Source organism: Ctenopharyngodon idella, chromosome 16 (genome assembly GCF_019924925.1).
Source record: "Ctenopharyngodon idella isolate HZGC_01 chromosome 16, HZGC01, whole genome shotgun sequence".
NCBI classification, from domain to species: domain Eukaryota; kingdom Metazoa; phylum Chordata; class Actinopteri; order Cypriniformes; family Xenocyprididae; genus Ctenopharyngodon; species Ctenopharyngodon idella.
Window position 1 is genome coordinate 30,614,542 of NC_067235.1, and position 26,658 is coordinate 30,641,199.

Genomic DNA, 26,658 nt, shown 5'->3' on the forward strand with positions numbered 1-26,658 from the left:
AATGCATATATAATTTATACTGTATTTATAATATATATCATGTGTTTTCACATTAGATAAAGTATACACAGGCAATGTACACACCAAATTTGAGAGTGACAATCTCATTTAAAGGGTTAGTTCACCCAAAAATGAAAATTCTGTCATTAATTACTCACCGTCATGCCGTTCCACACCCATAAGACCTCCATTCATCTTCGGAATGCAAATTAATATATTTTTGTTGAAATCCGATGGCTCAGTGAGGCCTGCATAGCCAGCAATGACATTTCCTCTCTCAAGATCCATTAATGTGCTAAAAACATATTTAAATCAGTTCATGTGAGTACAGTGGTTCAATATTAATATTATAAAAAAAGAATATTTTTGGTGTGCCAAAAAAACAAAATAACGACTTATATAGTGATGGCCGATTTCAAAACACTGCTTCATGAAGCTTCGGAGCGTTATGAATCTTTTGTGTCGAATCAGCGGTTCGGAGCGCCAAAGTCACGTGATTTCAGCAGTTTGGCAGTTTGACACGCGATCCGAATCATGATTCGACACACTGATTCATTACGCTCCGAAGCTTCCTGAAGCAGTGTTTTGAAATCGGCCATCACTATATAAGTCGTTATTTTGTTTTTTTGGCGCACCAAAAATATTCTCGTCACTTTATAATATTAATATTGAGCCACTGTACTCACATGAACTGATTTAAATATGTTTTTAGTACATTAATGGATCTTGAGAGAGGAAATGTCATTGCTGGCTATGGAGGCCTCACTATGGAGGCATCGGATTTCAACTAAAACATCTTAATTTGTGTTCCGAAGATTAACGAAGGTCTTACGGGTGTGGAACGGCATGAAGGTGAGTAATAAATGACATTATTTTCATTTTTGGGTGAACTAACCCTTTAAATGCAGCATTAAATCGCCTAAATTACAGTTCCCTAAACTTTGTAATAAACTAGCATAGTGATTGCTAAAATATTTTTTTGTGTTTTATGGCTGCTGGATTTTTTTTAGTTTTTATTAAATTGCTCTCAACAGAGGTGCCATTTTTTTGTTGAAGAAAATTAAGTTGCTGCAGTGTGTATGTGGCTGTATACACACTGCAGCAACTTAATTCTCTTCAACAAAAAAAATGGCACCTCTAAAGTAATTCTTAAACCAGGCATATTGTTATTATAGAATTTTGAAATCATTCTTTTGTCCTCAGCAAAAAGCCAAAGAAACCTCAGCGAAGACAAAACAATAATCGACTGAAACCCCTGACCCTGGCGTATGATGGCGACGCGGACATGTAGCCTTTCCCGGAGAACTAACATCATGAAAACGTCATCAACATTCTGAAAATGGCTGAATCTCACTAAAACATGCCCAGGTCACATTATACCCCAATATTAAAAGAAAAAAAAAGTAAGTAATGATATTTTTGATGAAAAGAAACTAAGGCTATTTTAGCATCTTTAAGATTTTGTACATCGTGATATTATGAAAATGAGATTATTGCATTATTCATGACAATGAAGCACATTACTTCCTAAATTGTTTTTTTACTGTAAACAATTGAATTACAATTGTAATTCTTAGTATTGTCAATATTCTAATTAATCTTCTTTTTATTTAAATCAGAACAAGTTAAAGGCAATATAACTAATATTACCATGATGTATTAATACTTATTTATTGAAATATCATAAATATATGAGAGTTTTTACATTACAATAATAAGAATTTGGGGTAAATGTGCTTAATTGTTAAGAAAATAATGTCACAATGCAAACAGTCTTTATAGTCAAGTCACCTTTAATTTTATAGTGCTTTATACAATAGAACTATTCTATTGTAGTTCTATTATTCAGTAGAACTACATTTCAAAGCAGCTCCACAGTAATAAACAGGAAAGTAACAGAATTAATGATGCAAACTTCATCAAATATGACCGATTCAAATTCTGCTGTAAAGCAGCTGTACCAGGATAATAGAGTCATTCATTATTGAGCTCAGTTCAGTTCAGTGTTGATTCAATTCAGTTCAATAACTGTGTAAAGTTCATTCATTATGAAACAAGTTCAGTTTTGCTGTGAAGCGGCTCTACTGTCGTTATTCGATAGTGTCAAAAAAGTCCTAAATAGTCCTAAAATAAGGCTTCATTATTTGTTTATGAAAAATATAATTTCTTATTTTTATTACCGTTTGTTTTTGGGGTGACGTATGACCTCGTCATGTTTTATGAGATACACCAAAATACTCCTCCAAATGAGAAATGCCTAACCATGACAAATACTGGACTCTCATTGCTTGAATCCAACTTGGAAGAAGAAACATCCAAGAGCCGCAAAAGAAAACCTTCGTACTTTGTTTGTACTTCCCATTGTTGTTCTGGAAGAGCCTTTATCTGCATATGCTGTGAGATCATGCCTTTGTTTATCTTCAGTTCCTTAGAAAGTATTTGTCAATTATGCAACTGCGGTCAAGCTAGTGGTCTTCTACGACTGGTCGGACTTCTCTCTAGGACCTTATCGGAACAACGTTCTTCCGACTTGTGCTTCCCAGCTGAGAGGATTCATTTTTTTGGAGGGAGTTATTTAATAGACAATGCCAAAACATACAGTACAAACACACAGTAGAGAACTTCAGATATCACCTACATCATGGACAACATTTGCTCACAGAAGATGCAGCCTTTCTATGGAAGGTGAAAACAAGACAAATCATGTTCTCCTGGAAGTCCCACTCTGATTCCAGGTGTTATTTTGCACTATATTAGTGCAGCAAGGAAGGCATTCGCCATTGAACAATGAATCTGGAGCACATCAATGAAGCGGGATAACTGGGAAAGTGTAAAAATAAATCTCAGAGTGGGACTCTTTAAAGACCTCACGTCCTTTTATTTTCACTCATTTGTGCATTGTATAGTTTCTACTGTATGATGTGTCTTTTCTGCTCAACAGACTTTAAATATGTATTTTTTGTTATAGTTTTCCATTCAGGCATTTTTATATAATAATTAGTTGGTATACAGTTGTTGGGGAAAAGTGGTTGTGACAGTATTATGACTTTTGATTGGGGGATTGTGCCCCATCTTTAGTGTCTAGTATCTGATTACATGAATGATGTACGTGTCAAGAAAATGGGTCTCATGGGAAGACCGATAGTTTCTGCCTTATTATTGATTAAAAAATGTGGAAGTTTTGTTACTAATTGTTGCCAATTCTCACAGGACAGTGGTCATGCAAAATACAGTGGCTCTACAAAGTATTTGGACACTTGAGAAACTTTAAAATGTCTGAATGTAATTGCATTAGATATAACCGGTTGCATTTCGGAAACAAGTTGCAGCTAAAGAACAGACTAAAATATTCTGATGGTGTTTCTGACAATATTATTTTACACCACCAATGTCAGAAATTTTATGAGGTGAATCAAAAACATACAACCTGTCCGGTGTAGTCTAATTCCCAAACTATTGACTCTTATGAACCTGTATTTTACACTGAATCAGAAACATACAACCAGTCCAGCGTAGTCCGAATCCCAAACTATTGACTCTTATGAACCTGTATTTTAAACTGAATCTAAAATATACAACCTGTCCGGTGCAGTCCGATTCCCAAACTATTGACTCTTATGAACCTGTATTTTATACTGAATCAAAAACATACTGCACGACCAGTGTATTCTGATTCCTAAATGATTATAGGAGCCAGTTCTTTTTAGTGAATCAAAAATATACAACCAGTCCTGTGTAGTCCAATTCCCAAATGGTTGACTCTTCTGAACCTGTATTTTATACTGAATCAGAAACATACGACCAGTCCAGCGTAGTCCGAATCCCAAACTATTGACTCTTATGAACCTGTATTTTAAACTGAATCAAAAATATACAACCTGTCCGGTGTAGTCCAATTCCCAAACTATTGACTCTTATGAACCTGTATTTTAAACTGAATCAAAAATATACAACCTGTCCGGTGCAGTCCGATTCCCAAACTATTGACTCTTATGAACCTGTATTTTATACTGAATCAAAAATATACAACCTGTCCGGTGTAGTCCGATTCCCAAACTATTGACTCTTATGAACCTGTATTTTATACTAAATCAAAAACATACTGCACGACCAGTGTATTCTGATTCCTAAATGATTATAGGAGCCAGTTCTTTTTAGTGAATCAAAAATATACAACCAGTCCGGTGTAGTCCGATTCATGAACTATTGACTCTTCTGAACCTGTATTTTATACTGAATCAGAAACATACGACCAGTCCAGCGTAGTCCGAATCCCAAACTATTGACTCTTACGAACCTGTATTTTAAACTGAATCAAAAATATACAACCTGTCCGGTGTAGTCTGAATCCCAAACTATTGACTCTTATGAACCTGTATTTTAAACTGAATCAAAAATATATAACCTGTCCGGTGTAGTCCGATTCCCAAACTATTGACTCTTATGAACCTGTATTTTATACTGATTTAAAAACATACTGCATGACCAGTGTAGTCTGACTCCCAAATGATTGACTCTTATGAACCAGTTCTTTTTAGTGAATCAAATCATACAACCACTCAAGTCTAGTCCGATTCATGAGCTATTGACTCTTTTGAACCTGTATTTTATGCTGAATCATAAACATACTGCATGACCAGTGTAGTCTGATTCCCAAATGATTGACTCTTATGAACCAGTTCTTTTTAGTGAATCAAATCATACAACCACTGAAGTCTAGTCTGATTCATGAACTATTGACTCTTTTGAACCTGTATTTTATGCTGAATCATAAACATACTGCGTGACCAGTGTAGTCTGATTCCCAAATGATTGACTCTTATGAACCAGTTCTTTTTAGTGAATCAAAAACATACAGCTCGACAAGTGTAGTGCGATTCCTGAATGATTGACTCTAATGAACAAGTTCTTTATAGTGAATCCAAAACATAGGACCTTTCCGGTGTAGTCTGATTCCTGAACTATTGACTCTTTTGAACCTGTATTTCATACTGAATCAAAAACATACTGCACGACCAGTGTAGTCTAATTCCCAAATGATTGACTCTTATGAACAAGTACTTTTTAGTGAATCAAAAACATACAACCAGTCCGTTGTAGTCCGATTCATGAACTATTGACTTTTATGAACCTGTATAGTCCAATTCCTGAGTGACGCATTTGAGCAAATGCGTCTGTACATTAAGTGTGGCTTAAATGTGCAAATACTTTCTGGGGTCACTGTACATGTGTAGCACTTTTCTTGGATCTGATATATATTTTATTGTATAATATTATGGCATCATAAATATAGTCACAATTTGAGCTGTCTCTTCACACTTGCAAAAAAATATACAAAGCCATCAAATCATTCGGGTACGGTTTTTGATGTTTTATTATTCAGCCGATTTTTAAATAGTAATCAATTTACATATCCATGAATTATTATTAATTCCCCTAAAATGCAGTGAAAAGAAAATAGTGTATAAAATCTTAAGCATTCATGAAAATTGATTTATTTTGAATTTAACATATTGTATGGAAACAACAGCGTGAATATGATATTCCTAAGATGTATTAGTCTATGAATCCTGCTGAAATCTTCCATTCAGATAGTAGTTATAGAAGATGCTTTTTATTGGTCAACTTTCCTCATTTCCCCTCATTCATTTACGCTGCTACATTAGAGTCGTTTCACCTGGCCGTCCTGCTAGCAGCTGGTGAAATGAATGTTTAGTATAATTTGTAAATAATAATGAGTATTAAATCATATCTTTTATATTGCACAGAAATGTTTAGTACATTGCAAAGTGGTCTCGCTGATCTTTGTTGATTATGGTCATGTTGTAAAGTCTTTTTTTGTACAGCTTATGTTTTCTGATGACCTACAGGTAATAAATACTGGTGTATTAAACATGTATGAAGGATATTTCTTGACATCATTTCATTTCATTATTTTTGTCTATATTTATGTCTATATATATATATATATATATATATATATATATGTGTGTGTGTGTGTGTGTGTGTGAGTGAGTGAAATGTATTATTTTTAGTGCTGTCAAACGATTAATCGTGATTAATCACATCCAAAATAAAAGTTGGTGTTTACCTAATATATATTTTTTTATATTTAAATATAATATATTTTGTTAAATATATACATGCATGTGTGTGTATTTATATATACATAATAAATATACACAGTACACACACACATATTAGGTAAACATCAACTTTTAATTTGGATGCGATTTAATCGGTTAATCATTTGACAGCACTAATTATTTTGTAAATTATGTAGCACCTGGGTAAAAATAATAAAATTAACAGGCTGAACCCAGAAATATATTGTATTATAATGCCTATAATATAATATGAATGCTGAAGAATTCTCATTCCATATATGCATAACCTTTTACCCACTATATGAAGACAGATATGATGGGCACATGACAAATATACTGCGTTGTAAGAATGACTGTATTAATGAAAGTCATAAAGTGTATCTGAAGCTGGATTGGTTGACTCAACATTCACAGGCGTTCCTCCCTCATGCGAGAATCTATCGGTGTCAGATGGAGCTGAGTGACCATGTGTTCACAGCGCACAACACCTCGGCAGAGAAGAGCCTTGATTCAGGAAGATCAGCTTCCCGTGTGAAGTTCATTAAATCCCATTGAGAATCTCACAGGGATCAGAACGGCTGTAAGGAAAGTTCAAGAGTCAGAAACCCATCTAAATGATGATGACTGCAAGCAGTTTGATGCATCTTATGATGCTTTTCTCTATATATGATGTAAGTACATTTACATTTTATCACTAATTCTTATACTCGTCTTCGCTGCGGGTGTTGATCCTGTTCTTTGATGTATTTGGCTGTCTTGAGGTTCAGCGCTGCAGACAGAGACAGGCAGTCAACTCAAATCCTAAAGGAATACATACTGTACATGATTTCTATAGGAATTTCTGTCAGAATTTAGAGCCGATCCTAAAAGGGATCAATTACGAATCATGTAAGATCAAAGACTGAAACATAGTTTGTGAGAGCTTTATGAAGGAAGGACTGGAAGTATGTGGACGCTGGTATTATTATCAATATCAAATGCTGAAATTGAACCTGAAATTTCCACAGAATTTCTTGATATTAAAGGAAAAAATTCCTTGGTAAATCCATTTTTTCAGACTTTAAATTCTGTGATCAATGACCATATGTTTTATAGTTAGAACTATATTACTTGCAAGCTTTGATTATTATTAATAAATGTAACATTCATTGAATATTTATTTAAATACATAGTTTTTGTGTTATGAGATGTTTACAAAAGTCTCTTTAGGATCCTCTGATTCTAAATTATGAAAGAAATTCTGACAAGAATTTAAACATTAAATTATAAGCATTATTGATCTTTTTGACAACAAATACCAGTTTGAGGTTATTTTCTGGTCTTAGCTAGTTTAAAGGATTAGTTCACTTCAGAATTCAAATTTCCTGATAATTTACTCACCCCCATGTCATCCAAGATGTTTATGTCTTTCTTTCTTCAGTCAAAAAGAAATTAAGGTTTTCGAGGAAAACATTCCAGGATTTTTCTCCATATAGTGGACTTCACTGGGGTACATATATATATATATATATATATATATATTCACTTTTAAAAACAAATGTGGTCGTCTTGCACTGCTCTGTGATGCGCCGCGCATTATGTAATAGATGGATGTGTGGAAATGCGTGGCGCATCGCAGACGAGCATTTATGGTTAAAAAGTATATAATTTTTTTTTTTTAGAAAATGACCGATCATTTCGCTAGATAAGACCCTTATTCCTTTTCTGAGATCATGTAGAGTCCTTTGAAGCTGCACTGAAACTGAAATTTGGACCTTCAACCCGTTGAACCCCAGTAAAGTCCACTATATGGAGAAAAATCCTGGAATGTTTTCCTCAAAATCCTTAATTTCTTTTCGACTGAAGAAAGACATAAACATCTTGGATGACATGGGGGTGAGTAAATTATCAGGAAATTTTAATTCTGAAGTCAACTAATCCTTTAAACCAGCTAAGACCAGAAAATAACCTCAATAACCTGGTTCCACTGGTCTTCTGACCAGCTGAAGTGCCCAAAAAACCCTGAAACAATCAAATCAGACCTGTAGAAGCCAGCTAAGACCAACTAACCACTTTTCTTTAACTGAAACTATCAACTTCCTTCCCCTTTTTATGATAATCATTAATGATGGATTCTACTCCTAGTTTCCTTTCTGTCAGCAATACTTTAGTGGGTGGAATTCTAATTTAATGGTTGGTTAAGAATATCATGTGAATGAACACAGTATTGGTCATCAATGGTCTTGGTGATCAATACTGCACAGAAAAGTCAGCAATTTTATCCATCATGTTTTCAGATGAAACACATGAGAAAGAATGAACAAATGTAACCGTTTTTGCATCCAATTTTGTCTCATCTATTGTATTTCCAATTGCAGTTTATCATTGTTTTAGAAGTGTTTTCCAGTATTCATCAGACCAGGAGTTCTCATCGGATACCTTTAATAATGCAACATCATTGTAAGCTGAAGAAATAGAAGTAGTATTTTGTGTTGATGTCTGTCTCTCTCTGTCTCTCCATTCTTGCCTCCTCCTCCTCTCTTTACCCACTCGGTCCAGCTCACACATCAGACTGAAGATCGATTTGTCTCTAATTGAAATAAGAGGCAACGTGGTGCTTGAGCCTCAAAAGGATTATTGCTTTTTTATATAAATATATAAGTGTGACTGTAAGTGTCTGACCCCTGGAGATAAAGATCCAATATACGAATTCTGTGAAAAGAGCTATTGAGTTGATATCATAAGTTTCGATTTTTGGGGTTTCCTTTTTTTTCACCTGGACGTGTTCAATGGAATTGCTCCAGTGTTAACTTTGCCTTCATCTGATTACGGCATGCTGTTTATGTTTTTACCCATGATCCATGGAGTTAAATCATGGCTTACTGATTTATTCACTAATATTCTCAACGCAATCACAGATTCTTTTTCATCTTTAGGCGGATGCAGGTTTCAGAGGTAGTATCTCCCTCTGGGAATGTTTCAGATGACTTACAGTATGTCATGATTTCATCTTTGCAGGTGAATTTCAACCCTCTTTTGACTGACTGCACTGTACATGTCTTTTACCTTGTCTGAGCCTTAGAAATACCTTCAAAGGTATAGCCTAATGTAAAATGTAATCATAGTATTTTATAAACAGCATATGACTTTAATATAATTTATATATTTGTGTATATATATATATATATATATATATATATATATATGTATATAAAATTTTCTCTGTACAGGATTTAGGTTATATATTAGGTTAGATAGATAGATAGATAGATAGATAGATAGATAGATAGATAGATAGATAGATAGATAGATGGATGGATGGATGGATGGATAGATAGATAGATAGATAGATAGATAGATATGTGTATAGATAGATAGATAGATATGTGTATAGATAGATAGATAGATAGATAGATATGTGTATAGATAGATAGATATGTGTATAGATAGATAGATAGATAGATAGATAGATAGATAGATATGTGTATAGATGGATGTGTGGATAGATAGATAGATAGATAGATAGATAGATAGATAGATAGATAGATAGATAGATAGATAGATAGATAGACAGATAGATAGATAGACAGATAGATGTGTGTATAGATGGATGGATGGATATGTGTATAGATGGATGGATGGATGGATAGATAGAAAGATAGATATGTGTATAGATGGATGTGTGGATAGATAGATAGATAGATAGATAGATAGATAGATAGATAGATAGATAGATAGATATGTGTATAGATGGATGTGTGGATAGATGGATGTGTGGATAGATAGATAGATAGATAGATAGATAGATAGATAGATAGATAGATAGATAGATAGATAGATGTGTGTATAGATGGATGGATGGATATGTGTATAGATAGATGGATGGATGGATAGATAGAAAGATAGATAGATATGTGTATAGATGGATGTGTGGATAGATAGATAGATAGATAGATAGATAGATAGATAGATAGATAGATAGATAGATAGATAGATATGTGTATAGATAGATGATATGTCTATAGATAGATAGATATGTGTATAGATGGATGTGTGGATAGATAGATAGATAGATAGATAGATAGATAGATAGATAGATAGATAGATAGATAGATAGATAGATAGATAGATAGATAGATATGTGTATAGATGGATGTGTGGATAGATAGATAGATAGATAGATAGATATGTGTATAGATAGATAGATGGATGGATGGATATGTGTATAGATAGATATGTGTATAGATAGATGGATATGTGTATAGATAGATAGATAGATAGATAGATAGATCCCTAAATCCTGTAAAGAAAAAGAATCTGCCTAGCAATCAACCAGAACAGCTTAGTAATGCAAGAACACAAGACATTAAACACTGAAATTTCAAATCTGTTTTCAAGGCAGTTTTCAAACAAGAAAATTGCTTGTTTTCAAGCTTGTCATAAGAAGAATCATTCAAATGATCTCTGCTCAAGTTCCATTCTGTTTGCTTGGATTCCATCATCCATCATCATGCTTTAATCCCAGATGAAGATGCTGTTGTTCACTGGCATTACCTCGTCTGGGTGCCCTGAATCATGTTTACGAATGTTACAACTCCATAAATTTCCATTTTGGAAAATGAACTCTAAGTTGGGAATACCTTGATCTTATTTATAGCTGGAGTGTGATGGCAGTGTATAACTGCTGGAGACCTAATCCATTAAATCAGCTTCCTCTAAATCTGCCATCGGAAAGCCGTAATCCTGCCCAGAGCTGTTTGGGAAAACTGTCAGTCTTCAAATGAAGTTAATTATGTTTCACAGCATTCTGGCGGTAAAGCAGCATGTCTGACTGTATTGTGTATCATAAAAAAGTAATTCTGAAATGTAAATGAGGGGAACGAGATGAAAGGTTTTTGTTATATCTTCGTAAATTATCCCATTAACTTATCGCTGCAGGGGGCTGGAAATTGACAATGTCTGTTTTTTTTTTTTCTGTACTGTCACCTCTGTGGAATATTTTTTGTCATGATAATTATCTATCATCTGTTTATCTGTCTCTATCTGTCTGTCTGTCCATCTATCTATCTATCTATCTGTCCGTCCATCCGTCAGTCTACAACCCGAATTCCAGAAATGTTGGGATGTTTTTTAAATTTGAAAAAAATGAAAGCTAAAAGATTTTCAAATCACATGAGCCAATATTTTATTCACAATAGAACACAGATAACATAACAAATGTTGAAGACGTCTGGGCATCGAGGTTATGAGTTTCTGGAGCTTTGGTGTTAGAATTCGAGTTTGTGGTCGTCTTTGACGCATTTTTCTTTTAATGATGCGCTAAATGTTCTCTATAGGTGAAAGATCTGGACTGCAGGCAGACCAATTCAGCACCCGGACTCTTCTTCAACGAAACCATGCTGTTGTAATAGCTGCAGTATGTGGTTTTGTCCTGCTGAAATACACAAGGCCTTCCCTGACATAGACATCATCGGAAGGGGAGCATATGTTGCTCTAAAACCTTTATATACCTTTCAGCATTCATAGTGCCTTCCAAAACATGCAAGCTGCCCATACCGTATGCACTTATGCACCCCCATACCATCAGAGATGCTGGCTTTTGAACTGAATGCTGATAACACGCTGGAAGGTCTCCCTCCTCTTTAGCCCGGAGGACATGTAGATAGATGTACAATGGTGATTTCCAAAAAAATGTCAAATTTGGACTCGTCTGACCATAGAATACTTTTCCACTTTGAAACAGTCCATTTTAAATGAGCCTTGGCCCACAGGACACGACGGCGCTTCTGGACCATGTTCACATATGACTTCCTTTTTGCATGATAGAGCTTTAGTTGGCATCTGCAGATGGCACGGCGGATTGTGTTTACCGACAGTGGTTTCTGGAAGTATTCCTGGGCCCATTTAGTAATGTCATTGACACAATCATGCCGATGAGTGATGCAGTGTCGTCTGAGGGCCCGAAGACCACGGGCATCCAATAAAGGTCTTTGGCCTTGTCCCTTATGCACAGAGATTTCTCCAGTTTCTGTGAATCTTTTGATGATGTTATGCACTGTAGATGATGAGATTTGCAAAGCCTTTGCAATTTGATGTTGAGAAACTTTGTTTTCCACAATCTTTTTACGCACTCTTTCACAGATTGGAGAGACTCTGCCTCTCTAAGACATCCCTTTTATAGCTAATCATGTTACAGACCTGATATCAATTAAATTAATTAGTTGCTAGATGTTCTCCCAGCTGAATCTTTTCAAAATTTCTTGCTTTTTCAGCCATTTGTTGCCCCCGTGCCAACTTTTTTGAGACCTGTAGCAGGCATCAAATTTGAAATGAGCTCATTTAGTGGATAAAACTGTAAAATTTCTTCGTTTAAACATTTGTTATGTTATCTATATTCTATTGTGAATTGCTCATGTGATTTGAAAGTCTTTTAGTTTTTATTTTATTCAAATTTAAAAAAACGTTCTATCCATCCATCTATCTATCTATCATCTATCTATCTGTCTGTCTGTCTGTTTAGATCTGTCTTGGTGCGGCATTTTAGATATGCAAATGAGATGTAAGAGATTTTCAGTGAATAACACACTAATCTGTAAATAAATGACAGAATATTGCAGTCAAAAGTGTCTCTTTTAACACCGTCTCTTTTACACTTTGTAAGTCAGACCATGTTTCCCTGATGCTCCTCTAGGTCATTTTGATCTGATATTGATGGCCAAAATTCAATTACATGCCCCTCCTTGACACCTTTTGATTCTCCATATTTGTTTCAGGACTGACCCCAGCGCTGGATGTGAACCGTTCTTTGATAAGTGACATACTGTAACAAACTGTAACATTTGGGTCATTGATCCAAGAGCTCACTAATAAAAGTTCTCTTGTATGACAGATTTGCTGTCAAATCATTTCAGGTGAAGTCAAGGAGATATTGTCTTTTTTTTTTTTTTTTTCATTCAGTGTCTCTCTTTTGTCTAAAACTCATTCTCTATAGTCTAAAAGTCTCACTTTGTTTGTCTCAGATCAGATATGCCAAAGGAAATAGTCCTCTGACCCCAAGGTCTCTACATATGGAGAGGCCAAAGCCGACAATGAAGCATCCATGTGCTGATTCTGACCCTCTGCCCGAGTCAAGTCCTGATGTCCGTGACGCTGACCCCATCCTAGGCCTCCTGTCAGACAAACTCCGCCCATGTCCCGAGCAGGAGCTCTGGGATTGGGCCCCTAACCTGACGGAGACACACCCGTCCGGCCAACAATCAAGGAAACGGCTCACGTTGAAAAGAGGAAAAGCTAAGAAAATGTTTGGCTGGGGAGATTTTCAGTGCAAAGTGAAGTCCGCAAGCCTCAACCTGTTCATTACAGGGAAGATTGTGGATCACGGAAACGGAACGTTTAGCGTTTTTTTCCGATACAACACAACCGGAGGTGGAAATGTCTCCATAGGGCTGGTTCCTCCAAGCAAAGCGGTGGAATTTGATGCAACAGCTCAACAAACTGTTCTGCACTCGGTGGAGTCGAGGATGTTTAACTGCAAGGTGGAGCATGAGAAGGTGGAGAGAGGTACCAAAAGCGCACGCTGCTGGTATGACCCGTCTCATAGCTGCGACCAGGACCAGACTCACAGCCATGTCTCGTGGCTCTGCTCAAAACCATTCAAAGTCATTTGTGTCTACATATACTTCTACAGCCTGGACTATAAACTGGTGCAGAAAGTCTGTCCGGACTATAACTATCACAGTGAGTCTCCGTACTCACCTTCTGGATGATCTTTTACCTCATAATGATAGAAATGGAATTAGAACATGTATTTATTTGAAAAATTTTTTTTGGCAGGTTTCCATTTTGAACTGAATATGAATAGTTCACCAAATGAACATTCTGTTATTATTTTCTCATTTTTCTGCAACTTTAAATTAGGATACAAAAACCTATGACAAATCTATTATCCATTATTTTTCATTTATTATACAAATTCAACACAATCCCTTCCCTTTACAGATACATTATTCTGAGCAAAAAAGAGGGGAAAAAAGAAAAACAATATATATATATATATATATATATATATATATATATATATATATATATGCATGTATGTATTAGGGCCGTCGAATAGATTAATTGCATCTAACATAAAAGTTTGTGTTTACATAATATGTGTGTATATATGTTATTACATTTATATATATATATATATATATATATAATATATGTGTGTGTGTGTGTGTGTGTACACATATATAATATATATACACACATACAAACGTCTATGTTAGATGTGATTAATCATGATTAATCGATTTGACAGCACTAATATATATATATCAAAAAAGAAAGCAAGTTATGTGGTATTGTAACCCAAAACCAACTCATATTATAATAATATAAATTTCTTTTCTTTTTTTTTTTTTTAATTGTAAAAAGTCTCTAGTAAATGTCTCTATACTCACATATGAACATAAGAAGTTGATCTCAGTGGCAGGTGCTGGTGAATGTGTCATGATATCTGACAGACAGAGCAAAACTTAATGAGTTCCTGTAATTGATTTTTCTTTGCTGAGATCATGTGTCAACGGTTTTGTCATTTCTCTGGTGAATTAATGAAATTGCTGTGAAAGTGAATATAATTTCATTTTTGAATACAATCTGATGCCACACGCTGTTGAAGGCAACTACTTATCACATTGAAAATGAATGTAAAATGCATGTTTACTTTAATGTTTCTTAAATCTTCTACATTCCTAAAAGTAATCCTTTCAGAGCTTCAATTCCCATACAGTAATGCGGGGAAAAAAATGCGTTTTTATCGTGAAGTATGTCACATGTGTACGTCATGAAAGTATTTTTGCACTGCCTTTATTTTTTACAGCAAGTCTTAATAAAAAATAGGCTTCAGTTTCTTAGTGCAAAATATAATTTCTTTCTTTTGTCTTTCCTTTCTCATTTCGACCCGAGTATCTCTAAAGAATCGCAAACGGCTGTGATTAGTCTATTCTACTAAGCGGTGAGAAAAGTAACAGGTACCACATGATATCGCCTGTGCGCTACTTCTGTTGAATTCTTGAGAATAATAACTGAATAATGATACAAAGAAACTTTAATAGTTATTTAAACACTACAAAAACTTAAAATATCATATTAATATCATCAAATCATTCAGAATCATTACAGTCCCCTGTTTCAAGATAATTGTCATTCAACCCACCCATTCTTCTTCGCAGTGCGCTCGTGCAGTAGCGCGCATGGCGTCATCACTCCTTCTGCAAGGACGCGCACCCAAAAACACGCAGTGATACACATATAGCGTTTCATTTTCTTATTACAGAATGTCTTAAACATCTGCAGCCGGGATCCAAACTCATAAGGTGAGTCTCACACTAATTCAATTCATTATTAGGCCTATTATTATAAGTAGATCATTTCCTGCATTTACTGTAGCTGTTGCATAATGACAGAATAATATAGTAGCTGTTTGTTTTGGTGCGGCAGAGAATGTAATCCGGATGTGAGAAAATCACATGCAGGATGAATATTGTGAGTGACGCGTGTACTGTAGCTCAGATATTATTAATTAGGTTTATTAACAGCGATAATACCTTTTAGTCGAGAAATGCACGTGAAGATAAAGAAAAGAGGCCTGTATGTTCAGTCAGTTATGTTTCTGGTGCACTGATGAAACATTTTCAATGACACAATAGCCAGTTATCTTCTATAAATTAAAACAATGTGCTAAAAATGATAAACGTGACAGTACATCAGTTATTTTTCATGTTTATTTCAGATAATTGATAAACATGGAGAAAGGGAACCAGTGAGTATGCATTCATTTGCAGACATTCATGATTGTAGACTTAAAAAAATGAGATGCTTTCATAACTGGTTTGTCATCTCTTTGCAGAGGTTATTCTCATTTTGATCAATTTCTCCAAAGTCAAGAATCATCTGTGGTGAACAAGTTCCAGCAGAAATACTGGAAAACCAAACAAACACTGATCAAAGTCACAGGAAAGAAGGAGGATGAACATGTTGTTGCTTCCGATGCCGACCTGGATGCTAAACTGGAGGTGAGGAATGGAGAGAATTCAGACTTTTCTCTGAATCTGAACGAATCAAGTGGTCATGTGATGGACTTGGTTTCGCATGCTTCCCCTCAGGTGTTTCATTCAGTACAGAGAACATGCATGGAGCTCCTTAAGATGATTGAACAGTATCAAAGGAGGATCAGCTGTAAGTAGACCTCAAATTCATACATTCATATCCTCATATCCTTGATCCCTAGTGAAAAAAAGTACACTTAATTGTATTGAGTGTGCACCTCTTGTAATGTAATTCTAATCTTAAAAGTATATTTAGAAAAACTGTACTTGCAGATAATATAATAGCAGTGAAAGAGAGTCCACTTTCATCAATATGTTACACTTAAGTACACTTTTAAAGTGCACTTTGTAATAATGTCAAATTAAAAGTTTTTCTTTAAAGTAGCCTACATCTTAATCCATTGTTTTAATAATCTGTTCATTCTTTAAAAAAAATAACAGTTTGTAAAATACTACAGCTTGTGCAAAGTTCTTGATTATAATTTTAACTGTAGTCATTTGATATAACAGTTAAAGTTAATATATTTTAAATGTACTAAACTGCAACTTCATCATTACAGCAATATCATTAACTAACTTAAGTTCAACTAATTGCATTTAATATCATTTGAAACTATTATTTTCAGTTCATTGTAAACAATAAGCATTTAAAGGGTTAGTTCACCCAAAAATGAAAATTCTGTCATTTATTACTCACCATCATGCCGTTCCACACCCGTAAGACCTTCGTTCATCTTCGGAACGCAAATTGAGATATTTTTGTTTAAATCCAATGGCTCCGTGAGGCCAACATAGGGAGCAATGACATTTCCTCTCTCAAGATCCATAAAGGTAATCTTCCTGAAGCAGTGTTTTGAAATCGGCCATCACTAAATAAGTCGTTATTTTGGTTTTTTTGGCGCACCAAAAATATTCTCGTCGCTTTATAATATTAATATTGAACCACTGTACTCACATGAACTGATTTAAATATGTTTTTAGTACCTTTATGGATCTTGAGAGAGGAAATGTCATTGCTCCCTATGTAGGCCTCACTGAGCCATCGGATTTAAACAAAAATATCTTAATTTGTGTTCCGAAGATCAACGAAGGTCTTATGGGTGTGGAACGGCACGAGGGTGAGTAATTAATGACAGAATTTTCATTTTTGGGTGAACTAACCCTTTAAGGGTCTGAAAACATTACATTCAGTTTGCACTTAAAGGGATAGTTCACCCAAAAATGAAATATAAAAAATTTCTTTCTTCTGTTGAACATAAAAGAAAATATTTTGAAGGATGTCGGTAACCAAACACTTGATGGACCCCATTGACTTCTTTATTATGGATACTATGTGGTCCATCAATTGTTTGGTTACCAACATTCTTCAAAATATCTTCTTTTATGTTCAGCAGAAGAAAGAAATTCATACAGGTTTGGAACAACTTGAGGGTGAGTAAATGATGACAGAATTTTCATTTTTGGGTGAACTATCCCTTTAAGTATATTATTTCCGTAATAATTACTCTTTTATATGTTAAAGTGTACGTCTTTTTCACAATGAATAACTGTTCATTCTAAACTTAAAGGTGTTTTTTTAGTCATAATTTATTATTCAAAGAAAATAATTAGTATATGTGGCTAATTTTCTGATGCTCTTTTCAGTTTTGTCTGAGGAGGAGAATGAATTGGGTCGGTTCCTGCGTTCGCAGGGCTCACAAGACAAGAGTCGTGCTGGAAAAATCATGCAAGCTACTGGGAAAGCACTCTGCTTCTCTTCACAGCAAAGGTCTCTCCATTTATTCGTAGTTTTAAAAACAACCCTGCTGTGAAATCCAGCATTGCTGGTCATCAGTATAAGGTATTTTTGCATGCTGGATTCCTCTGGTCACTGGCATGTGAACCGAGAGTGCAGGTAGACAAGCTACGCTCAGTTTTGACTATGCTGATCCACTAGCTAGACCAGCACTATACCAGCATAAACCAGCCTAGACCAACATTGAATTCATGCTGGATTCTTCAGCAGGGAATATTCTATATCATCTTCTGTCATTGGTTTGAGAATTCTTCTCATTCATTGGTCTCTCACTGCAGATTGGCGCTGCGAGGTCCACTGGGTCGCCTGTACCAGGAGGTGGAGACCTTCCGTTACCGAGCAATCTCCGACACGTGGCTGACGGTGAACAGGATGGAACAGTCACGGACAGAGTACAGAGGAGCTCTGCTCTGGATGAAGGACGTTTCTCAGGAGCTTGACCCGGACACACACAAGCAGATGGAGAAGTTCCGTAAGGTCAGTCTCTTCCAGAGCCACGGTGTTGCCAAGTTTGCAGTTTTCCCACACAATTTGGCTACTTTGAAGATGCACTCGGGGGAAAATTACAGAGCCATGGGTTTATTTGGGCTATACTTTTATAGTGTACTGCAGCTACCAAAAAGATTATCTGTAGGCAAAATTGAAAAGGGACACTTGTAATGAAGTGTATTGCTTCTTGGAATGAATACCTGGCAACCTAAGGACCACTAAAAGAGCATGCCTGCATCTCAATGTGCATACTATCCATCCTAAATAGTATGTGAAATTAGTAATATTAGTAATATATATAATTAGTAATTAGTAAATTAGTAATATTCAATACAGGGCAGATAGGGTGGATAGTATGCACATTGGGATGCAGGGCAAGTGAGGGAGAGACGTATGGAGGCATGTTTGATGTCACGTACAAACTAGAGATTATGTGAGTTATGACCACACCAGGAATTTTAACTGAGTTTAGCTTTGTAGAATAATTGCACATTGATGCTTGTGATCTGAGATCAGAATATCTGTTTTTAATTAATTGTATAAAGATGTGTTAAAACAATGTGTTAAAAGCATTGGGGAAGTGGAAGGCCAATACGTGTATATCAAAGCTAGATTTTTAATGAAAAAAAAAATTATGAATGGCTATGTCCGCATATCACATTGTGACAGTGTTATTCATATTTATAGCTCACATTTGAAAGAATTTATCATGCAAAGTGCTGAAAATTAAAAAAAATTTTTTTTTAAAAAGTTCTAAAATAATAATTAAATTGAATTAATAATTGAAATAGAATAAAAATTGGGCTAGTTTTCATTCCTTTTGTACAAGTTTTGCGTCTGCTTTAGGCTGGAAATTTTTCTGTGACCTGGCAACCCTGCAGCGGCATTGTTACTGCAGTGAAACCTTTTCACCAGCAGGAGGAGTAACTTGTCTTCTAATTATTCTCATCTGCAGTGGGATGAGATAGGCTGCATCCAAACTCGCATACTTCCCTACTACATAGTAGGCAAAAAACAGTATGTGACAAAAGAAATATGTCTAAATTCACAGTACTCATAAAAGAGCAGGCCAGATGACCTACTACGTCTGGTGAGATTCTGAAGTGTGCATAAGATGGACACTTTACTATCCCATGAGGCCACGGGCGAGGATTTGTGAATGTCAGCGAAGCGACACAACTGACGCTAGTAGGTCACGTGATAATGACAACATGACAAATGTAGTACGTCTAAATTACATACTACACACATTCATACTATAGAACATATGTTTTTAGCGTTCACAAAGTAAGTACCTACTCAAGAGAGTATGCAATCTGGGACGCAGCCAGTGTGATGGGAGAAACTAAGCTTTTCGAAGCTCTGAATCAACTGAACTAATTCCTTCGTAAAATGAATCACTGTTTCGACGTTCTCTAAACACCTCAAGCTGGCGGCACCTGCTGGTCAAAGCCTTGTAAGTGCAACGAAAACTCAGCCCAAGCATGTAAGAAGAAACCTTTTACAAACCAAATACAAATGTTTTCATGAAAGTTTAATCTATTAAATGGAATCTACAAATAATTATATACGACTAAATATGAAGTTTCTGTAAAATTTATGTTTTATTAATTTGCAGTCCTTGTTTTGTGTGCTGTTAGGCAGGGCGTTTGCAAACTAGGTTAATTAGAAGCAATTAAGTATTATTCTCTTTTTTGTATTATATATACATATATGTATACATATTAAAGTTATTTAAATGAATTAAAAATGAACCTACATTCTAAAACTGACCTGAGATCAGTTAAGAACCATTAGACACTCGTCCATGGGTTCATCAGATCAACATCATCTAGCAGTTGTTTTCATCTCTTTATTTCCCTCAGGTTCAAACTCAGGTGCGTCATACCAAGACAAGTTTTGACAAACTGAAGAATGATGTGTGTCAGAAGGTTGATCTGCTCGGAGCCAGTCGCTGTAATCTGCTCTCACACGTCCTGACAACCTATCAGGTGCTGCTTCTTCTAGATTTGTTATTTTTATTATTATTTTATCTGAGTTGTGAGCATTGTAAATGTGATGTATGCAACTATATATTATAATAATATGAAAGTATATTGCATTTAACTTTAATGTAGCAGGAATATTTTATTTTGAAATTGACATGAAAATTAATGCAATTATTAGTCATTAAGCCTTGAGTTATTTTATTATTACTTTTATTATTTTAAATTATTATTACTTTATCTAAATGAATTGTTAATAAAGGCAGTTATCTCTGACAATTTAATCAAGTCTTGCTGAGAGTCGTATCATAAAGATAAATATCTGTCTTTTCTGTGCTTCAGACCACACTGCTACATTTCTGGGAGAAAACCTCTCACACTATGGCTGCTATTCATGAGAGCTTCAAAGGCTGCCAGACACACGAGGCTTCAGCACTGGGGGTGAGAGCTTTCAAATGAAATGAAAATTATCTCATTATGCAGATGTTTTATATTAATATTTTGGGGGATGGATGTGTATATTTACTTCCATAGCTCTCATTTGGTGTTAAAACTATAAAATAAGTTTTTGTTTTCCAGTGATATTTTGATGCTTGATTTCAACATTTTTATTTAGTTTAAAGGAAGATGATTTTACTGTTCCCATCTTTCATTGTTTGGACAAACAGGCTGTGATATTGTGATGCGTGTCCAACAGATATGTTCATCTGTTGTGTCTGATCCTCCAGGGTTCAGATCAAGCTTCAAAGAAAAAGGTGAAGAAGAAAACGAAGGCAAAAGCAGAAGACGAGGAGACGAGTCAGAATACAGATGAAATGTAAGAGTTTCATAAGAGTCCTCATTTCTTTTAGTCTAATATGTGATATAAACCTCTAATCGCTCGTTCTTCTGTTTCAGGCTTATTTCAATTGAAGAAGAAACTCTGAGCAGTAACTCCATACAAACAGGTAAAGCTTTCATACATACATTTGTTATACACGAGTATTATCCACACAGGAAAAACACAATAACTAATGTTCATCCTTAAAGAGGACCTATTATGCCCTTTTTCAAAGTCTTGGTTTTCTTTTTGGGTCTACTAGAATAGGTTTTCATGCTTGAATGTTCAATAAACATTATTTTTCACATATTCTCCATTGTTGCAGCTCCTCTCTTTCCAGTCTGTCAGTAACGCTCTGTTTAGTTCCTGTCTCTGTGAAGCCCCTCCTTCCGAAAAGCACAATGTGCTCTAATTGGTTGGCTGGATCAGTGTGTTGTGATTGGTCAAGTGCTTTAAGTGCGTTCGGGAAATGTCACACACCTTACTATAACCATGAGTTTCAACACAATACTAACTCAACTCAACCAGGCCCCACCCCTTTATTTTGCATATGCCTTGGGCGGGAATTTTTTAAATGAGGAATATTGTGACGTGTTTATTCCCAGAAGAAAACTCAAGACTACAATGGAGGCGTTTCAGGGAGTTCAGAAACAGTGACACTGATATAGAGAATAACTCCCGCTGGAGTGACCTTTGCAGACCTTTTTCATGTTCAAATACCAAAATTATACACTAAAGAAAATGTTAAAAAGCCCAATAGGACCCCTTTAAACATTATCAACAATAACTTTTTTTCTCTCTGTACACTGCATTTACAGGAAATGAGTGTTTCTCTGGCGGTCAGGAGAAGGATGGCTTGAGTTTGTTGGATGAGATTCTGGGCAGCAGTTCTCTGGAGGACAGGGGTTTCTCGCAGGAGTGGCGTGAGGTGTTTGGGGAGGATGAAATAGCCGGCAGTAGCAGAACAGAGACCCAGCTGCCTGAGGAGGAGCCCGCCTTCTTTCTGCCTTCCAAACTGCTCGACCAGAACATGAATGACCTACAGTCCACAGTCTCAGGTGAACAGAGATATTTGCAATAAAGTCTGCTTCATGTTGCAGTTTATTGTGGACAAGAACAGACTCTTATGCCGCATCCTAATTCAACTTCTTATACTACGCCCTAAAGTATGTACTGTCTTTATGAAGAAAAAGTTCATCATTTTGAGTGTGTAGCAAAGGAGTAGACAAGCTTTGGGACATACTATGACGTCAATAAATTGCGTCTTTTAAGGGACGCTCCTGTCACTGTAAACTGGCCTGTCAATCATCTTATCACCGTTAAAATCCTCCACATTTCATTTAATTCAATTTCCTACCATATTGGAGAGAAAAGAAGTAGCATGCTGATCTGCCAGTCGTGGGTCTTTCATGTGCAGAACTCTCCTCATGTGTTTGCATAATGTGAAATATTATTACAATTTAAAAATAACTGTTTTCTATTTAATTATATTTTAAAGTGTAATTTATTCCTGTGGTCAAAGCTGAATTTTCAGCATCATTACTGCAGTCTTCAGTGTCACATGATCCTTCAGAAATCATTCTAATATGCTGACTATTAACGTTTTCATTATAAATGTTGAAAACCGTCGTGCTACCTCATATTTTTATGGAAACCATGATACATTTTTTTCCAGTATTCTTTGAGTAAAAAGTCCAAAAGAACAGCTCTGATTTGAAAAAGAAATATTTTGTAACATTATAAATGTCTTTACTGTCAATTGTGATCAGTTTAATGCATCCTAGCAATAAAAGTATTAGTTTCTTTTAAATATAGTATATATCTACTTTTGAATAGTAGTATACATCTACTGTAAATTTTCTTTAATATCGTCTGTATTCCAGGTTGGGCAACAGCCATTCCACAGAATATCCCTGAACGCTCATCTGTAGCGAGTCAAATCTCTTCCAAATCTGCAGTGAAAGGTAAATGATCAGAGCCTTTTATAATGTGTCCGACTCAAAATTGTGTAAACATGCAATGATCCAGTGTTAAAAAAAAAAAAAAAAAAAAAAAAAATTGTGTTCATTTCTTATCCAAAACATAATTGATATATTTTCAGTAGTAAAAGTATGAATCATTCCCCCTCTCCTTAAAAAAAGAAATTCATCATATTGAGAAACCAAATTGTTGGATACATTGTAATGCTTCTTTAAAAATAAAATGCATCACTTCTAATTTTTTTTTTTCCCAATTACAGATACCTCAAAAGATCTCTCTGCTTGGTTCAATCTGTTTGCCGATCTTGATCCGCTGTCAAACCCGGATGCAATCGGCCGAACCAGTGAGGAGCATGAGCTAATGAACGCTTGATCTGCCCTGTAACAGATGCACTTTATCGCTCTTGTCGCACAAACGGCAGTGATCTGGACAGATATCAACAGTGATTTCTTCATGCCATAGCAGTTAACCTATTATTTAATGAAGAAATATTTGCTGCCAAAGGAAATTAATAATAATCACTCTGGCCTTGATTCCTTTTCTATTGCTAGTATTGTCAAGGCAGTTTGATTTGCCATAACATTGATTTTACACAAATGTATATATTAACATTTCTCAACATCAGCAACAGTAAGTAGTCTTGGTTTGTATATTGTGATATTGCATGTTTTTTTAAATCATTATTTATTGTAGATGTTCAGCCTTGATCAGTTAAAATATTTTTTGCAAATGTTGCAAATTTCCTTAAACTGGATAACTATAGTTTAAAAATGTGTTTAGTCTTACTTTAGTGCCGACCACTAAAACTAATGCTGCATTTCAAAAGCCTTAAATATGAGAGGGGTTTAGGACAGTCCTTGAATTAATTTATTTTAATGAAAGTCGTACTGTATATTATCTATTGGAAACTATAGCTGATGTGAAAGCAGCTGTTACAAGGTGTATATATTTTTAAGATGTATGGTTAAGTTATAGAATGCAACTGTAACCACTCACTTTTTACAGTCTTGGTTCTGGAAGTTATTTTTCCTGGAAGTATTTTGCCCCCTAAAAGTGTATATAACAAATAATAAAAACCTCAGCGCTCATGGTAGGTCTGTTTTGAGAGATTTAAACATTGAGAGATTTTTTTTTTTTTTTTCCAGAACCTGACTATTGTACTCTATTTTTGTCCGGAATGCCAATCAAACATTGGCAAAAAGCTTGGACAAATCAGGTCCTATGAAATAAGCATTTATGTATATGTTGATTAATTGTATTTGTGCTGATTGTACGTGTGTGCCTGAAAACTGGGTCCCATGTACTACAAATATCCTCGAGCATTTTAAATACGATTACCTGGGTATTCCCTTTCACTACACATTGTTAACCTGCAAACATGTAAGTGCAATAAAATGTAATAAAAATGCATTTTTGTAAATGTGAATCCACATATCACCTAATACCCAGTGGGACCAAATGGCCTTACTGAAGTCAGTTCTTAGACAAAAAAAAATAAATGCATCATAAATCAGTAACTGCTACACCAAATAATGCCATATAATTTTCAATATTTTGTGCTGTATTATTGTTTACATTTTTACCATTAATATGTAACCGGATGGCATGAAATTAATTAATAAATGATGTGTAATTTGAATCTAATAGTGCAGCTATACCTTTTGTGGATAGATAGATAGATATTATACAATAATATATATGTGTATATCAGTGGTGTGCGGTGGTGTTTTAAAATGAGGAGGCAACGTCCTCATTTATGTCCCTGTTACACAATTTTCCTGGTTAAGTTAACATTACAAAAAAAGAGAGACCAAATACAAATCTGTTTTGTATTTTTACACTATGTAATGTTCTATTTATTAAAACCAAGTATAAATTTCATCAAGTTAGTGTTTTTTTCGCATTTTTACATTTATTCCAAAATAATAACTAAAGGCAGTAACAATTTAAACAATATACATTATTTATAAACCAATATTCAGCTTTTATTTTTAACAGTCAATTTATTTTCAGCAGCCATCAAGCTTGTACACACGGTAACTCACTCACAGACACAAAGATGTACCTTTGATTTCACCACGCTTATTGTTCACTAAAAAACCCCGCAGTCATCATGTTTTCAGGCCATTTCGAGTTTGATTTTGACATGAAATAAAGAGGTGATATCTAAGTGACAGTTGTATACTTACTTTTTAATTAGTCTTCCCATTAAAGCCATCACTGTCTTCATTCAGGCCGATTCGACGAGAACGCGCACGAAAACGAAGAGGCGGGATTTATCGCACAAACCAATCATGTCCAATCGTAACCGATCATATCCAATCATAGCGCGATGGAGGCACTGCCTCCTCTCACGTGACTTTCCCCCATTAATTCTCAATTACCCCCCACTAAACCCACCGCACGCTTTGGGGGTTTGGGGGCTCTGCGGGCTCTACTTCACCTCCGGGTGTCGCTGTTTGACAGTGTTTCTTTAGAAAAACAAGTGACTTTTACACTTTTTAATGTCAAATTTTGTAACATTTGCGTTGTTTTATTTTTGTAATATCGATTATTTTCTCAGTTTTTTTTCTCCCAGTTTTTTGAGGAGGCACTGCCTCCCTTGCCCCCCTGGTATACACACACACACACACATATATGTATATATACATATATATAGTAGTCATATATAGTAGAAGTGGATCCAAAAAGTTCATCAAAGTTGTCCTAAGAACTAAGTTGTCCAAAGGTTTTAGGACAACTTTGATGAAAGGTTTTGATCCACTTCAAATGTGTGTGTGTATATATATATATATATATATTTATAAAAGTTAGTTCCTGTCCTTGATTCTGATTGGTCAATAGCTGTGTTTTATTCACGATAAAACACGGCTATGTCCACTTCACCCAACGGTTCTGTGTATCACTACACAACACCCTTAGCAACCACTCTTAGCAACGTAAACTTTATGTTCTCAATTGATATTGTTCATTGAAACTTACTGTATTATGTAGAAGAGTATTGTGAGAAAGAGATCGAGTGAGCAAGTTTGTTACCTGCATTCAGATTTAGCATTTTCCTTCAGGTCAGTCCTATGTTCATAATAAAAAATCTGTTTAAATGTCCAATGCATTATCCTGTCCTTTTAACAGTTAAGGGGTTTTCCTGTGACTGACAGCTAGTCAAAGCATTTGTCAGTTGCGTCTTGTTCCGTGTTCACAACAATTCAGTCTTTTCAATGTAAAAGTCTTTGCTACTGACTGACACACTCATAAAGAGTCTTTGCCGCCATCTAATGGCATAATAATGTAACTTCTGTTGCTGTTCACGGTCAGGGATTATTTTTTCAGGCGGAAGGAATGTTTTAGTGAAAGTTTACGTCATGAAAGTTGAATTGATACATATTTTTGGCTTTAATATTTGTAT

General features: G+C 35.2%; 3 protein-coding genes and 1 long non-coding RNA gene across 9 annotated transcripts in view; 3 read left to right on the forward strand and 1 right to left on the reverse strand.

The window, feature by feature from the left end:
- The window catches only part of LOC127497179 (thrombospondin type-1 domain-containing protein 7A), a 139,365-nt gene extending 133,468 nt beyond the window's left edge, over positions 1 to 5,897 (forward strand). For all 4 annotated transcript variants that reach the window (XR_007925471.1, XR_007925472.1, XM_051865478.1 and 1 more), the window contains one exon: positions 1,204 to 5,897. Coding sequence is in view for 2 of the 4 variants with exons in the window: in XM_051865478.1 (XP_051721438.1) it covers positions 1,204 to 1,291 (88 nt within the window). In the remaining 2 variants the exon portion in view is untranslated. The remainder of the gene's footprint in view (positions 1 to 1,203) is intronic.
- LOC127497183 (uncharacterized) lies at positions 3,325 to 15,381 on the reverse strand. 3 transcript variants are annotated; one of them, XR_007925474.1, is made up of 5 exons: positions 15,292 to 15,381; positions 14,537 to 14,592; positions 6,793 to 6,876; positions 3,771 to 6,685; positions 3,325 to 3,471 (listed from the first exon to the last, which is right to left on the reverse strand). It is a non-coding gene; the product is annotated as an uncharacterized LOC127497183 (long non-coding RNA). The 3 variants fall into 3 exon arrangements; XR_007925473.1 differs by lacking the exon at positions 3,325 to 3,471 and adding an exon at positions 3,490 to 3,623; XR_007925475.1 differs by lacking the exon at positions 3,325 to 3,471 and adding an exon at positions 3,497 to 3,623 and having other exon boundaries at positions 3,847 to 6,685.
- On the forward strand, positions 6,634 to 13,852 carry LOC127497182 (neurexophilin-1). Its single transcript, XM_051865483.1, has 2 exons — positions 6,634 to 6,778; positions 13,106 to 13,852. Exons 1-2 carry the CDS (start codon positions 6,722 to 6,724, stop codon positions 13,850 to 13,852), a joined length of 804 nt encoding a protein of 267 aa, XP_051721443.1. The 5' UTR covers positions 6,634 to 6,721.
- Positions 15,310 to 25,133, forward strand: ica1 (islet cell autoantigen 1). The gene is made up of 13 exons (XM_051865480.1): positions 15,310 to 15,451; positions 15,868 to 15,897; positions 15,985 to 16,150; positions 16,241 to 16,313; positions 17,828 to 17,951; positions 18,257 to 18,455; positions 20,333 to 20,458; positions 20,795 to 20,893; positions 21,181 to 21,269; positions 21,350 to 21,399; positions 22,091 to 22,330; positions 23,156 to 23,236; positions 23,512 to 25,133. Exons 2-13 carry the CDS (start codon positions 15,881 to 15,883, stop codon positions 23,622 to 23,624), a joined length of 1,377 nt encoding a protein of 458 aa, XP_051721440.1. The 5' UTR covers positions 15,310 to 15,451; positions 15,868 to 15,880; the 3' UTR covers positions 23,625 to 25,133.
- Positions 25,134 to 26,658: the final 1,525 nt, after the last annotated feature.

Bases quoted from the DNA above. Each gene is read 5' to 3' on its own strand.
- LOC127497182 (XM_051865483.1), top strand. From the start codon at position 6,722: ATGATGATGACTGCAAGCAGTTTGATGCATCTTATGATGCTTTTCTCT. The intron at 6,779-13,105 runs GTAAGTACATTT...TGTTTGTCTCAG, and splicing joins TGCTTTTCTCTATATATGAT to ATCAGATATGCCAAAGGAAA.
- ica1 (XM_051865480.1), top strand. The intron at 17,952-18,256 runs GTCTCTCCATTT...CTCTCACTGCAG, and splicing joins TGCTTCTCTTCACAGCAAAG to ATTGGCGCTGCGAGGTCCAC. The intron at 20,459-20,794 runs GTGCTGCTTCTT...TCTGTGCTTCAG, and splicing joins ACGTCCTGACAACCTATCAG to ACCACACTGCTACATTTCTG.